Raw genomic sequence first — 13,169 nt, forward strand, 5'->3', positions numbered from 1 at the left:
GAAAGATGGTCTCAGCGTCGTCCTTACTTGCAAATGTGCCAAGAGCTTCTAGGCAGGATCAGCCCTGGGTGCATCTGCACAGACACCTTTACGTAGACACTGAGTCCTAGACGGCCCAGATCCTGAACCAGAGCTTTTGCAAAATCAAGCCAAGGACCATCCACAGAAAGGATTAGAAAGTCTCGGTCTAAAAATCAGAACACCAGGTGCGGCAGTACCAAGGAGAAGCTGTCCCCCTTGGCCAATTCCAGTAGGAACCGCTGGGCTGTTTTGCCCCGCCCACCTCCCAGAAGTGAGGTCTGTAGCACTGGTGCTCTGGAGGGGTAACCTTAATAAAAGGGAGATGGGGATTTGCAGATTGTTATTCTGGAAGTCATGTGGAGTGCAAGGGGAGGGGATTCTAACCAGGGCACAGTGCATGAGTTAGGTCCACTGTGACCAGGGGAATGAAGACTGTTCTTGCACTTTTGTGTCTTGGCTAGCCCTGAGGACAATGACTGAGGGAGATATGTTGGGGTCACAGATACCATTTCCCAAAGACACTAGCTTTGATGGGTTAGCAAAGGGGAGGATTCTTCTGTCGGTGCCATGTCCTGGCCCACACATCCCTCCCTCAGAAGTGGTTGACAGGAGGCCAGAGTTTTGGGGCCAGGCTGGGAGGCACTCCTCAGCCAGGTTGGCTCACATGTGCACCCTCTCTGGAAGGCAGGTACTGGGACTAGTATGTAAGAATATCAGTGGAAATCTCCAGACATCCTCTCAACTGTGACTCACTTACACATAGTCCTAGGACTTATTTTAAAAGATGTTAAATTTTGGAATAACCAAAATGTCAATAATATGCCATCTAATGGAATACTCAATTCTTTTTTTAAAAAAAAGTATTTTCTGTGATATTTAATGATATGGAGAAAAATGTTTACGATTTAATGTTAAGGAAAAATAGGATAAAAATTTGATGTTCAATCCAACCCTGCTTTTGCAAAAACATGCACCCAAGAAAAAAGTATGAAAGAAATATATAAAAATATTAGTAATTGTTATCTGTGGGTAGTGGGATTATAGGAGTTTTTATATTTTTAGTGAAACTTATTATCCAAATTCTCTGTGAGTCGGAGTTATTCTTTTTTTAAAATATTTTATTGATTTTTTATAGAGAGGAAGAGAGAGGGATAGAGAGTTAGAAACATCGATGAGAGAGAATCATCTATCAGCTGCTGGGGATGTGCCCACAACCAAGGTACATGCCCTTGACCGGAATCAAACCTGGGACCTTTCAGTCTGCAGGCCAATGCTCTATCTACTGAGCCAAACCGGTTTCGGCCGGAGTTATTCTTAAAGGCTGAAATAAATTTAAAACGAATACTATATAATAAAAGCTTAACGTGCTAAGTGTCCAACCCTTTGTTCAACTGTTTGAACAGTCGCTATGATGGGCACTGACCACCAGGGGGCAGACACTCCAACCAGTAGATTAGCTTGCTGCTGGGTTCTGACTGATCTGGACCAGGTAAAACTGGCTGGACCTGTCCTGGAGCCTTCCCTCGGTCCCTTCCTGGCCCCAATGCGATCGTGCACCAGAGGGGTCCCTAGGCCTGGCCTGAGCTTTCTAGAAATCTGTGACCCCTCCCGGATGTCAGAGGGCTGGTTTCAGCCTGGTCCCTGCAAGCCAGGCAGAGGGACCCCACCGATGCACGAATCTGTGCATGGGGCCTCTAGTATTTATAATAAACAACTCCTCAAAGTTTGCTCTCTGAGTCCCTCTGTCTCCTGGAAACCAATGCTCCTTTCTGGCAACCAGGCTAGTGCATGGTTTTAAGGAGTGGGGCACTTCAATACTCCTCGGTCATTACAAATCATTAAGAAATAAATTACTCCAAGGTTACAGGCACTCTTGTCACAGCAAGTGACCTGACAGATCTAAACCTCCATTTCCTTACCCATAAAATGGAAGAAGAGCTACTGCCCTTTCTTACATCACAGAGACTATAGTGACTAAAGGAAGGGAAGAGATTTATTAGCCATTTAGAAGATAACACAATGGTAATTTAAGGAGCATTAGGTTATCAGTGGTAGTTACAGCTTAGAAGATAGGACATTAAATCCTGGTGACAATATGAGCCCTGCTACCACTTTGATCACAACAGTGTTTATGTTGGTGCAAATGGCAAGTAGGTATTATTATTGTGGCTTCATGTTTTTACAGCAGGACTTTCCTCTTTGGAATTTTCATACCAAATTTCTGACTTTTAATGAACCCTTTTTTCAAACATTCACAAAATAATGTCGTTCCAGAAAGTGCCACCAGAGGGCGCTGCATCACTTACAGAGTCCTCCTGGCTTTTCCACAGCAAAATCACTAAGACTGATGTCAGGAGGATTGGAACTGAGTCCAGGCCTCAGATAGATGAGATCTGGTGAACAATAATTATGATGGCGGGCCAACATTCAATTAAATAAGCTTCTTTGTTCCTCTTGCCTATTACTTCAACCACTCTGCCTTTTCCGTTTGTATGCTTATGCACTTTTATTTCTTTCTTTTCAATCAGTTGGGTTTATTCAGATTAGAAGTCTTTAGAAACTTGAAACTCTGGGTTGCTCTGAAGCCACAGGCCCATGCTCACATGATGAAGATGCTGACCTCCTCTCTGAGACATCTGTAAACGTAGTTAGAAGTAAATATGTGACCTGCGTTGTGTTCAAACAGAGGAGGTTGAAACTTCCACTTTAGTTGAGGCCTTCAGTTGCTTGTGCAATGGTCCTTAACTCCCAGTCTGCAGATACACCTACAAGAGGTGAAGTGCACTGGGCTATTCCTAGTTTCTCTATACTAGGGGTGTCGAACTCAATCAGAGAAGGGGCCAAAATCTAAAATCCAGCCTAAATCGCGGGCCGAATGGTTTACTGAACAGTCATAAACTGACAATGTCATAAACTGACAGAGGAGTGCAGTGATGACAGCGCGGTGTGGGCCACATTGCAAGGCCTGGCAGGCTGGGTTTGGCCCGCGGGCCTTGTGTTTGACATATGTGCTCTATACCCTTCACGTGCCCGTGGCTTTGCCAGCAGCGGGAGGGCAGTGAGTGGGCATGTGTCAGGGTTCAGAGGGCCATTCAGGCTGGAGTGGCTCTGCCTGCCCTGGAGGCCATCCTGGCTTGGCTGTGGGGGACCCTCCAGGCTGTCAAGTCATTGCTGCAGCAGAGGGAGAGGGGACTGGCCTCAGTTCTCATTTCCACGGAGAGAAGGGCTCTCGGGATGGAGATCAGCAAAGTGGGGACAGGGAGCAACAATTTTCTGCCCGAACGTAGCACCTGCCTCAGGGGGTTGTGCTTGCACGCACAAGTGCTGGCTTGGGAGTGAGAAGAAACGGTCTGAGTGTGGCTGTTTTTGAGTCACAGTAATTACACAAAAAATCTGTATGTTTTCTTTTTTATCCTTACAAATGACCCTTGAGTAAGGTGACCAGACATCCTGATTTTTAACAATTTGTCCCGCGTCCCACGGCATTTTAAAAAAGTCCCGAAAAATTGGGACTGTCCCGCCGAAAGCTGGACGTCTGATCACCTTACCCTTGAGGTGTGTGTGTGTGTGTGTGTGTGTGTGTGTGTGTGGCAGTTCCTGTTTTTATTCCAATTTACAAATGATAAAACACAATGAATGAAAGGTCCCCAATCAAAGGTCCCTTTTAAGTCTGACGTTCCATCTTGCCTGTGCCGAAACTCTTCCCCAATTGGTGAGGCCAGGCGCAAGGTTTCCTGAACCTGGCACACACGTTTGTGGCCGAGAAGAAAGCAAGAGGCCGCTGGGAAAGGCCTGAGGGGGTCTGTTTCTGGTGGGTGGTGCTGTGTGGCAGCGCTGTCTCGTTCAGTGCCCACTGCTCAGGCCACGTGGGAGGCGGCGAAGGACTGAGATGGTAGGGATGGCAGGACACTGACTTGCACAGCGAGGGTCTCTGATGAATGCCAACCGAGCCCAGGTTTTGATAACACAGAAGTTGCTGAAAGCTGCAATCAGCACAGGCAGGGGTGATGAAGAGAGCAGGAGGTGGTGTCTAGTGGCCTCTGGCACTCTCTGGAAGGATGCTGAGATGAAGATGATGGTAGAGGAGAAACACAGCTGGCGATCCAGCATGTGGGGTAACAAGTCACAGCAACCAGTGGCCTGTTGCTAAGAGCCCCAGATGGTGTTTCAGGGGAACCTGGGTTTGGGGGGAAGCCCGGAGGAGCCTGGAGGGGATTTGTTGGGTTCTAAAGCTCAGCTTTTGGGGGAGGGGATCCGTGATGGGGGTTTTCTATGCCCTGGGGAAAATGCCCTATCCTTTGCTGCTGCTTTTATGTCATGCATATTTTGTTTTCAGGTTTCAAATCTTGGACTTCATTTAAGGAAAACCCTTGAATTTCCTGACATAGATGGAGGCCCAAAGGCCGCAAAGTACAGCCATTTAGAAGGTGAATAAACCAAGGAACTTCAAGGCCAAAGTCATCTGCTTTCACATCCTCACAGCACCCCCACCTCCACCCCGCCCCAGTGCTGGGCAGACCCCAGGGCCTTTGCTGGGTGGGACTGATCGGGCAGGGAGGCCTTCAGAGTGGCTGCTGGACACGGAAGACAAGGTTGGAGGTCCCAAACGAACGACAATTCCATTTTCTGGAAAAGACCGTAGCTTCTTTTCACATGCTGCTTTTGAGTACCAGACACCAAGAACTCTGTCTCATTCCATTTCCCCCTTTGACCTTGGCCTTTCTCTAATGGTGTGTGTCCTGAACGTAATGACTATGTTGTGAATGAAGCAGGAGGAGCTGCAAACATCCCCTTCAGCCTCTCTGCGCAGCGCGGCCTCCTTTGCCAGGTCCTCTCCAGCGTCCAGGCCTTCAAGGGCGAGGGGCGGGGCCGAGCTCCGGCACAGGCAGAGTGTTGGCCTATACAACGAAGGATGCTAACTTCCCCTCAGCATAGAAAGGGCTGAAAGGAACCCGAGAATTCCAGCTAGACTTAAAGCAATGAGCTGAAAGTGTTGGGGAAACCACTGTGGGCAGTGAGGGGACAGTGTGATATTTTATTAATTTTTTACAGAGAGGAAGGGAGAGAGATAGAGAGTTAGAAACATCCATGAGATAGAAACATCCACCAGCTGCCTCCTGCACGCCTCCCACTGGGGATGTGCCCGCAACCAAGGGAAGGGCCCTTGACTGGAATCGAACCCGGGACCCCCCAGTCCGCAGGCTGACGCTCTGTCCACTGAGCCAAACCGGTTTCAGCGTGATCATCTTCCTATTAATCAGCACTGGAAGAACCTGTAGCCCAGCGGGTAGCACAGGGGGCGAGGTCCCTGAGAACACCAGAAGGGGACTCCCTCCGGGTACAGGGGTAAATGCTGCAGAGCAAACCCAGACTCTCACCTTGAAGCGGGGAGGAGGGAAGAGGCTTAATGGAGCCTGGAGCACCCCTTCTTCTATGGTAGCTGCTCTCCTCACACGATGGAGTCCAGCTAGATTAAAGAAAGCGACTTCAGGGAACTCAACTGCAGGTTGGAGCCCCGAGGCCAAGGCCCCCTGCCCATCCTTGTCTACTTTCTTAGGCGGCCTCTGTGGCTTCAGGAGGAAAACCACCTGCTGCTGTCAGCCTCCCAGCCTCCCCATGGCCCTGCCTCCACGCACAGGGCCCAGGAAACTCTAGGAAGGGGGGGCTGAGGAGCGAACTCAGGGTTGGTGGGGGTCGAACTAGCCTGTGTACCTTGAAGATGGGCCCTCCTCCCTCCTAAGGCCCAGGATCTAGGATCGTAAGGCATGAGGCCTGTGGAATCCAGTCCACAGCTGGTTCCCCCTCCCCTCCCCAATGGGGTCTCCTTGGGGGAAAATGGCCCGCTATGGGGGCCCACCCATCCTTTCGGGACCCCAGGGAGCTGTGCTGGGGGCGCAGAACACTGGGAAGAGTTGCGAGGTCCAGTGCCCGGGCTTGGGGCACTCCTCCTCGGACACTGGGGGGGTGGCAGGGGTGCGCGCCAGGCCACTGCCTAGAGGTCACCCTGCCCCGAGCTCTGCGCCCCGCACCGCGAGCTTCCTCCCTCCCGCCGGGAGGCTGAGCCGCCGCTCCAGTCGCTGCAGCCGCCGGCGGCGCGAGGAGCCCGGGCGCGCGCGGAGAGGCCCGGGCGGCGGGGCCGGGGCCGCGGAGGAGCCGGAGGCGGCGGGAGGAAGGGCGGGCGGGGGCCGCGGTGGCGGCGCGCTCGCTCGGGGAGCGGGGCTAGCGGCGGCGGCGGCGCCCGGCGACCGGCCGCGATGAACCTGCCGCGGCCTAGCGCGCACCGGAGCGGGGAGCGCGGGCCGAGCGCGGTGGCGGCGGGAGGAGGCCCGGCGCCCGGGCGGAGGGGGCCGGCGATCCATTATTAACGAGCTGCCGCCTCCGAAGCTCCGAGCGGCTCGGCGGCGGCGCGGACAGCGCGCGGGGAGGGGGTCCCGGGCCGGAGCGCGGCGCACACGCGTGTCGCACGGCGGGCGGGCGGCGCCCGGGCCGCGCACAGAGCCGGGCACAGAGCGGGGCGGCCCGGGGGCGGCGCAGACCCCGCACCCGGCGCCCCCTCCACAGCCGCGCTCCGGGCCGGGAGAGCGGGGCGCGTGCGGAGGAGGGGAGCCGCCCCCGCGCCCATCCCCTCCCCCCGGGCGGGCGGGCGGCGGGGGAGGCGGGCGGCGGCCGGCCGTATATATCTCCGCGCACCCCGCCAGGTCGCGCACAGCGCCCCGAGCCCAGGCGCCTCCCCGCCCCCCCTCCCCGCGCCCCGCGGCGGCGGCGGCGGCAGCAGGAGCTGCAACATGGCTGTGGATGGGTGTTCGGGGTGGCGCCGGCGGCGGGTGGAGCTCCCCCGAGCCCCTGCGCCCGCTGCCCGCTGCTAGCTATGGCAAATGGTGGCGGCGGCGGCGGCGGCGGCGGCGGCGGCGGCGGCGGCGGCGGCGGAGGCAGCGGTCTTAGAATGAGCAGCAATATCCACGCGAACCATCTCAGCCTAGACGCGTCCTCCTCCTCCTCCTCTTCCTCCTCCTCTTCTTCTTCGTCCTCGGTCCACGAGCCCAAGATGAATGCGCTCATCATCCCGGTGACCATGGAGGTGCCGTGCGACAGCCGGGGCCAGCGCATGTGGTGGGCTTTCCTGGCCTCCTCCATGGTGACTTTCTTCGGGGGCCTCTTCATCATCCTGCTCTGGCGGACGCTCAAGTACCTGTGGACCGTGTGCTGCCACTGCGGGGGCAAGGCGAAGGTAAGGCGCGCCCGGGCGCCCGGCCCCGGCGCCGGCCCCGCCGCTGCTCCTCGGCGCCCCGGGCATCCCCCTCCCCGTTCCCAGCCTCGCTGCGCCGCCCTCCATCCCCGCCGCCCTCCCCGCCCGCCGGCTCCCCGCGCCCTCGGTGTGGGCAGCGGGCGGCGCGGCGGAGGCGAGGAGCGGCCCCCGCCCGGTGCGCTCCGGGACGTGGGCTCTTGCTCCGTCCCCCGGCTCATCGGAGGGGCTGTTCGCGGCCGCGGCCGGTTGGGGGGCGCGCGCCGCCCGGGCGCGGGGTGCGGGGTGGGGAGCGCGGACGCCGGAGCCGGGGGCGCGGGGTACGGGGTGGGGAGCGCGAACGCGGGAGCCGGGGGTGCGGGGTGCGGGGTGCGGGGTGCGGAGTGGGGAACGCGAACGCGGGAGCCGGGGGCGCGGGGTGCGGGGTGGGGAGAGCGGACGCGGGAGCCGGGGGGCGCGGGGTGCGGGGTGGGGGGGAGCGGACGCGGGAGCCGGGGGGCGCGGGGTGCGGGGTGGGGGGGAGCGGACGCGGGAGCCGGGGGCACCGGGTGCGTGTGCCCAGGGCTCGCCGCCGCCGCCCGGCTCCTAGCGGTGGGCGAGGGGAGCGCGGCGGCCGCACTTTAGAAACCTGTTGGGAGGCGAGTTCGTGGAGTCAGAGGAAAGGGAAAGTCCTTTTGGTAGAGGAGGAACCTTTTGGACAGGGAATCCCTGGGGAGGAACGTGGCCCGAGGAAGCGGGGGAACATTGGGCGTGGGGGAGAAAAGTTGGGGAGATGGACCCCGGTTTTGGAGGTAGCTCAGGGAGGTTGGCACTTGAGGAGTGTGGCGAGGTCACACATCTGATGTCACCTCCCTTTTCATCCCTTAGATTAGATAGTCTCCTGGAACATACCCCCACCCCCAGCCCAGCTTCTGGGGCATCTGTGTCCTCGCCCCCATGCCACCTCCTTTAGGTCCCTGGCAATGCCACCAGCAACGTGGAGCTGGGGGAGGGGGAGAAGGTCCGCCTGGGAGCCGCGGAGGCCAGTTCTGGGGTGGCTGGACTTGGGGTTAGGCTGTCCCTGGCACAGAGACGCCCACCAGCCCCATGCTCCCTGGCTTTGGCACGGTTGCTAGGCTTACCACCTGGTCTGTGGCTGGGTCTCTACAGACTGACCCCTCCCTCCTTCCCCCATTGGCTGAAGGTTGGGGGGCATAGAACACTGCAGAATATAAAAGAAAGAACTGGAAAAAAGTGACTCCAGCCGCCTTCTGTTTGAGTAGTTGCCATCCTGGGGGACCTCCCGGGGCCAGCATTTTCAGAGGGAGGGGAGATGGAGGGGTTTAGGGGAGCAGTGCAAGGTAGAGGGAGATCCCCCCTCGGAGGGTTCGCACCTTTCCTGGGAAAGTTCATCCAAGGGCCCCTCAAAACTTCCGTAGGGCAAGGCAACTTGTGGCAGGCTCCTGAGTCGCTCCAGGAAGAGGGAGGGAAGCAGGGGCTCTGGGTGACACCGGGTGAACCGAACCCCGCTCTCCTCATCAATTATACATCCTGTTGGGTGCTGAAGCTCAGCTGTGTTTTGTGGCAGCACGTTCGTGTTTTGGAAAATGCTGGTGTGTTGGAAATAAGGGAGAACAATGAAAGCCCTCCCCCTCTCCCTCTCCCACTTCTCCGGAAGCCTTCAGGTGCTGGGCTGGCCTGCTTCCTTTGGAGTCACTGCCTCAGCCCCAGAGGTGTCTCCTGCCCCAGAGGTGTCACCGTGGAAAACCTCCCAGGTCCCAGAGAAGCCACCAGATTAATCAGAATCCCAACCATGAGCCCCTGAGCCCCTGTCCTTAGCGTTGCTCTCCCCTTTACCACGGCTCCCTCATAGGCCTTCTCATCCATGCATTTACTCTCCACCCCAGTTCCTCCCCCCCTCCCCTCCAGGAGTCCTCAGCCCTGTAGTGTATGTTCCTTTGCTGAGCTTCAGTGTCTGCCCCGAGGGGAAGCTAGCTTATGAGTGTGTGCATCTGAAATGTTTTCTGGACTGAGTGATGGAGTGATTTTGGCGAACTTTTTATAACTGCCTTCCCATCCATAAGCAACTGGGCAATCTTGATGATCATGAAAACTTTGTTTTTCAAAGGGATATAAGTAAGTTTGGGTGTTTCTGTAAGTCCTGGGGTGTTAAGCACGCTTCAGCATCTTTCTGCTCCGGGGTGTATGTACATCAGTGCCACTGCAGTGCCCGGGAGGAAATGATAATCCTATCGTCCCCATAAAGAATTGCTTTCCCGAATGATGACCAAGCACAACTTCTGTCAGTTTTCTCAAGAAAATAGATGTTTGGTAACAATCATTAGAGAAATACAATAATCCCTACAGTGAGGCTATATTTTGTAGCTCTAAGACCTGCTGAGATGACTTAACTAGAAATTTCTATAAAAAAAGTCAGAATTGCGTGCAGTTGGTTGGGAAGATGTGAGGCGATGTACAACAAGGTTCCAGCCGCGCTTGATACCATCAGAGTTCATTTTAAGCCACACCCAGAATCTCTTACTACGTGCCCCTTGGTTTGCTCAATTAAACCTCGAGTAGCCAGCTCTTTATCCCCAGTGGTAAGAACTTAGGCCTTCTGTAAACTATTCTTTCTACCCTTGATGTCCATTGCAGTCATGAATCTTTTTGCCCTTCATTCTTTTGCTTTCTAAGTATTTGGTAGTACAGAAGAGTGCATTTGGCCTGAACTTGGAATAATTACTTTCCTGCTGGTTTTCTCAAGCATACCTGGGCTGCCTTTCCCCAGAATTCTCCTGGCCCTCACAGGTGTTCCCCCCTCACCTTCATTCAGTCCCAAGATGGTGGGGGTCCATTGGGAGGCTGGTCCTTAGCGTCAGAAATAACCCTGGAGGTCAGTCTCGGCAGGGAGCTGTGGAACCACAGGCTTTGGGTCTCTGGGACCACAGCATCCTTTCTGATCAAAGGAACCTGGGACTGGGGATGCATCGGTGGTACCTTTGGCCTCTGAACCCCAAATGGTGAATGACTCTATAATTTTGAAAAGAATTGTGTGTGGGTTTTTCTTTTCAGGAAATAAATAGGAACATGAATCCCATTCCCCTCCTATGGGGTCCTTGGACTCAGTCGTTTCAGTGCTGTGCCCTTTTCTGTTCTCGGTCACGTTGTGTGTTTTTTTTTTCTTTTTTTCTTTTTTCTGTTGGGTCTCATCAGAGCTCTCTCTTGACTGGGCTGTGACATTTTGAGGTCCAGTCCAGCAGCAGACTGGTGTGAACAGGGAGCTGCTCTGGCAGCCTGAAGAAGGCCGTGACCTTGAAGAAGTCACTTAACCTCTCTGGTCTCTTTTCTGGTGTTTAAAATGTGGTCTTTGAATTCTGCGTTCTCATGTCCCTTCCTGCTCTCTGACTCAGTGTCAGGAGGTGGAAGGAGTTGAGAGACCGGGTAAAGTTCTAGCTCAGAGTGTGGTGCAGCCAGCTATTCCTTTAGGAATTCAGTCCCCCCTGCTTCCCCCCCTCGCGTCCCCCCCCCCCCCCCCCCCGCTCCCGTCTCTTTCTCTCCATCCTCTGCCCCTCGTCCAGCACACAGTGTCCTTCGGTCTGGAAGCTGAGGCCGGCTTCCTGGTTTAGTTTGCTGAGAGGCCTCATGTGGCGGCCTCCCTCCTGCCCTGAGCTAGGGCTGTTCCCCCGGTACAAGTTTGGCTTGATTGAGGCTGGTCTGCATGTAATGAATTATTGAGGTATTGTCTCCATGGTTGTGTCTGAAAAAACAACACGTGTTCTCTGTCAGGCTCGGGACTAATATAAATATCAGATCCCATTATGGCTTGGTAATTACCCAGGGTCTGGCCTGATGCATCCAATCAGGGCTGGCGCTTCAGGGCCTCCGAATTCTCCACGCACATTGGCCCTCGCGTCTTCTCTCGCGCGTCCTGGGGATCAGCTGCATCGGGCGACCTTCACAGGCTCCTTGGATGAGATCACTTAGGCCTTGGAGTTCTCCGTCCCACTCCAGCTGACCTTCTCTCATCCAGGCAGCTCTTGCTTCTCGTGCCTGGCTCTCTCTGTGGAAATACACACTGGAGTAGAGACTATAGTCAGACCCACGTGCAAATCCTGGATCTCACATCTATTAGTAGGGCGTCTTTGTCGGGCAACCATGTCAAGCCCTGAATTCTTCATCTGTAAAAAAGAGCATAATGATGCTTATTTTGTAGGGTTCTTATAAGGAGTGGCAATGATGGGCATGTAGCATCCAGCGAACGCCTGGCAGTTAGCTGGGCTCCTGTACATGGGACCTGCTGTAGCTCCCTCGAGTGGTGAGTTTATTTTCTCTTGGTTGCTTAACTTTTGGCCCCTGGAGGGCACAGACTACAACAGATAGAACTTTGGAGCCAGAAGGAGTCCCAAAACCCTGAATTCAGCCCGAGGTGGGGCATGTGGCAGTTGCAGGGCTGGCAGATTGGGGAGGGGCAGCCAAGGCAGGCCCTGTGGATGAGGCCTGGCAGGATGGCGGGTGCATTCTGGAGTGGCGGTCCCCGGATGAGCATGGACAGAATGGGGCTTCAGGAGCTGTAGACCCATCAGAAGTGAAAGGCTTGTTGGGCAGGTGTGGCTGCCCCCCAGCCCTTGAATTCTGGCTCCTTATGTCCCTTCCTGCTCTCTGATTCAGTGTCAGAAAGTGGAAGGAGTTGAGAGACCTGGTAGAGGTTCTGGCTCAGAGTGTGCTTTGCAATGGTGCAGCCATTCCTTTGAGAATTCAGCTCGGCGCCCTGTTAATCCCTGTTAACCCCATTCTGGAGCTCACAGACCTGCTCCCCCAATAAGGTAACAGTGTCTTAACCAGAATGCTCTCTACCTGGACCCGTTTTGGCGTTTCCCGAAGTGAGTTCTGTGGAGCACTTGCCCTTGAAGTTACCTTGTGAGAAAATGGAGAGTCATGGCATATCTGTGTGCCCCTGGGAGGGCCCAGGCTGGGGGAATCCTGCAGGAGAGACATTGGCTAAGCTGCCCCTGACTGCTCAGTGAGAGCAGCAGCCTTGCCTAGATGTTGAACCTGATGTGCATACCTGAGAGTCAGCCTGTGATCTTGGGCAAGGACTTTACTACTGTGTGCCTCAGTTTCCCCATCTGCAAGTTGGGGATTGGAATAGAGCACAGCCCTATGGGATAGGTACTCCCTTTAACCCCATCTTATAGCACTTCCTAGGAGGACACGGCAGCTGTAAGCCACAGGCTGGCCCTGCTTCCAGGGCCCAGAGCCCTTGCCCACACAGGCATCAGGAGGAAAGGAAGAGCTGCCCTAGCCTGGGGGGAGGAAGGATTCCAAGGCCAAGGCCAAGTGGTCTCACCACGGTCTTCTTCCCGGAATGGGGACATTCACTGGGTGCCTGGCAGAGGGTTAATGCCAGCTTTGTCGGTTTCTCCCATTTCTCCCTGTCTCCTCACCAACTCACTAGGACAGAGAAGCCTAGTGCCGAAGCAGTCAGGTTGGCATTGGATTGCAATGCCAGGACCTTCCCAAAGTGGCCAGTAGGGATGTCCCAGCTCACAGAGGCAGTGGCCATCCATGCTAACCTGCCAATCAGAAGCTTCCACCACTTTCCTGAGCCTCCAGAGCTGTGGAGTCCCATGGAAAAAAACTGCATTTGTGCTGTGATGCCACAGCCCCTGGGGCCCAGCTGAGAACACTGGTTTTCATGGAATCACACGTGGGCGTCAGGCAAGAGGGGGCTGGGCAGGACCTCTGCAATCGCACTGCCATCCTGTGTGCAGTGGGGGGCACCCGTGTCTCCTTGGTTGAAATGCTTCCCGAGTGGGTGGGATCTGGCCCTGGCCACATGGAGAAGGAAAGTCAAAGGCCCCACCTTCCAGCGGCAGGGGTCACCTAGCATTCTGGACGGAAGGCTGAAGGGATATTCAGCCGGGGT

At 55.5% G+C, this 13,169-nt stretch overlaps 1 protein-coding gene across 22 annotated transcripts in view; it reads left to right on the forward strand.

Moving 5' to 3' along the window:
• The first annotated feature begins 6,196 nt into the window (after positions 1–6,196).
• Positions 6,197–13,169, forward strand: part of KCNMA1 (potassium calcium-activated channel subfamily M alpha 1) — a 669,950-nt gene continuing 662,977 nt past the window's right edge. For 7 of the 22 annotated variants that reach the window (XM_084903671.1, XM_084903662.1, XM_084903676.1 and 4 more), the window contains exon 1: positions 6,204–7,249. In XM_084903671.1, coding sequence (XP_084759797.1) covers positions 6,890–7,249 — 360 coding nt within the window. In that variant the 5' untranslated portion in view covers positions 6,204–6,889. Of the gene's footprint in view, positions 7,250–13,169 lie in introns of all 22 variants that reach the window. The other 15 variants (XR_014796777.1, XM_084903669.1, XM_084903660.1 and 12 more) reach the window with 7 other exon arrangements.

Source organism: Pipistrellus hanaki (genome assembly GCF_964339955.1).
Source record: "Pipistrellus hanaki genome assembly, chromosome: 14".
Classification (NCBI taxonomy): domain Eukaryota; kingdom Metazoa; phylum Chordata; class Mammalia; order Chiroptera; family Vespertilionidae; genus Pipistrellus; species Pipistrellus hanaki.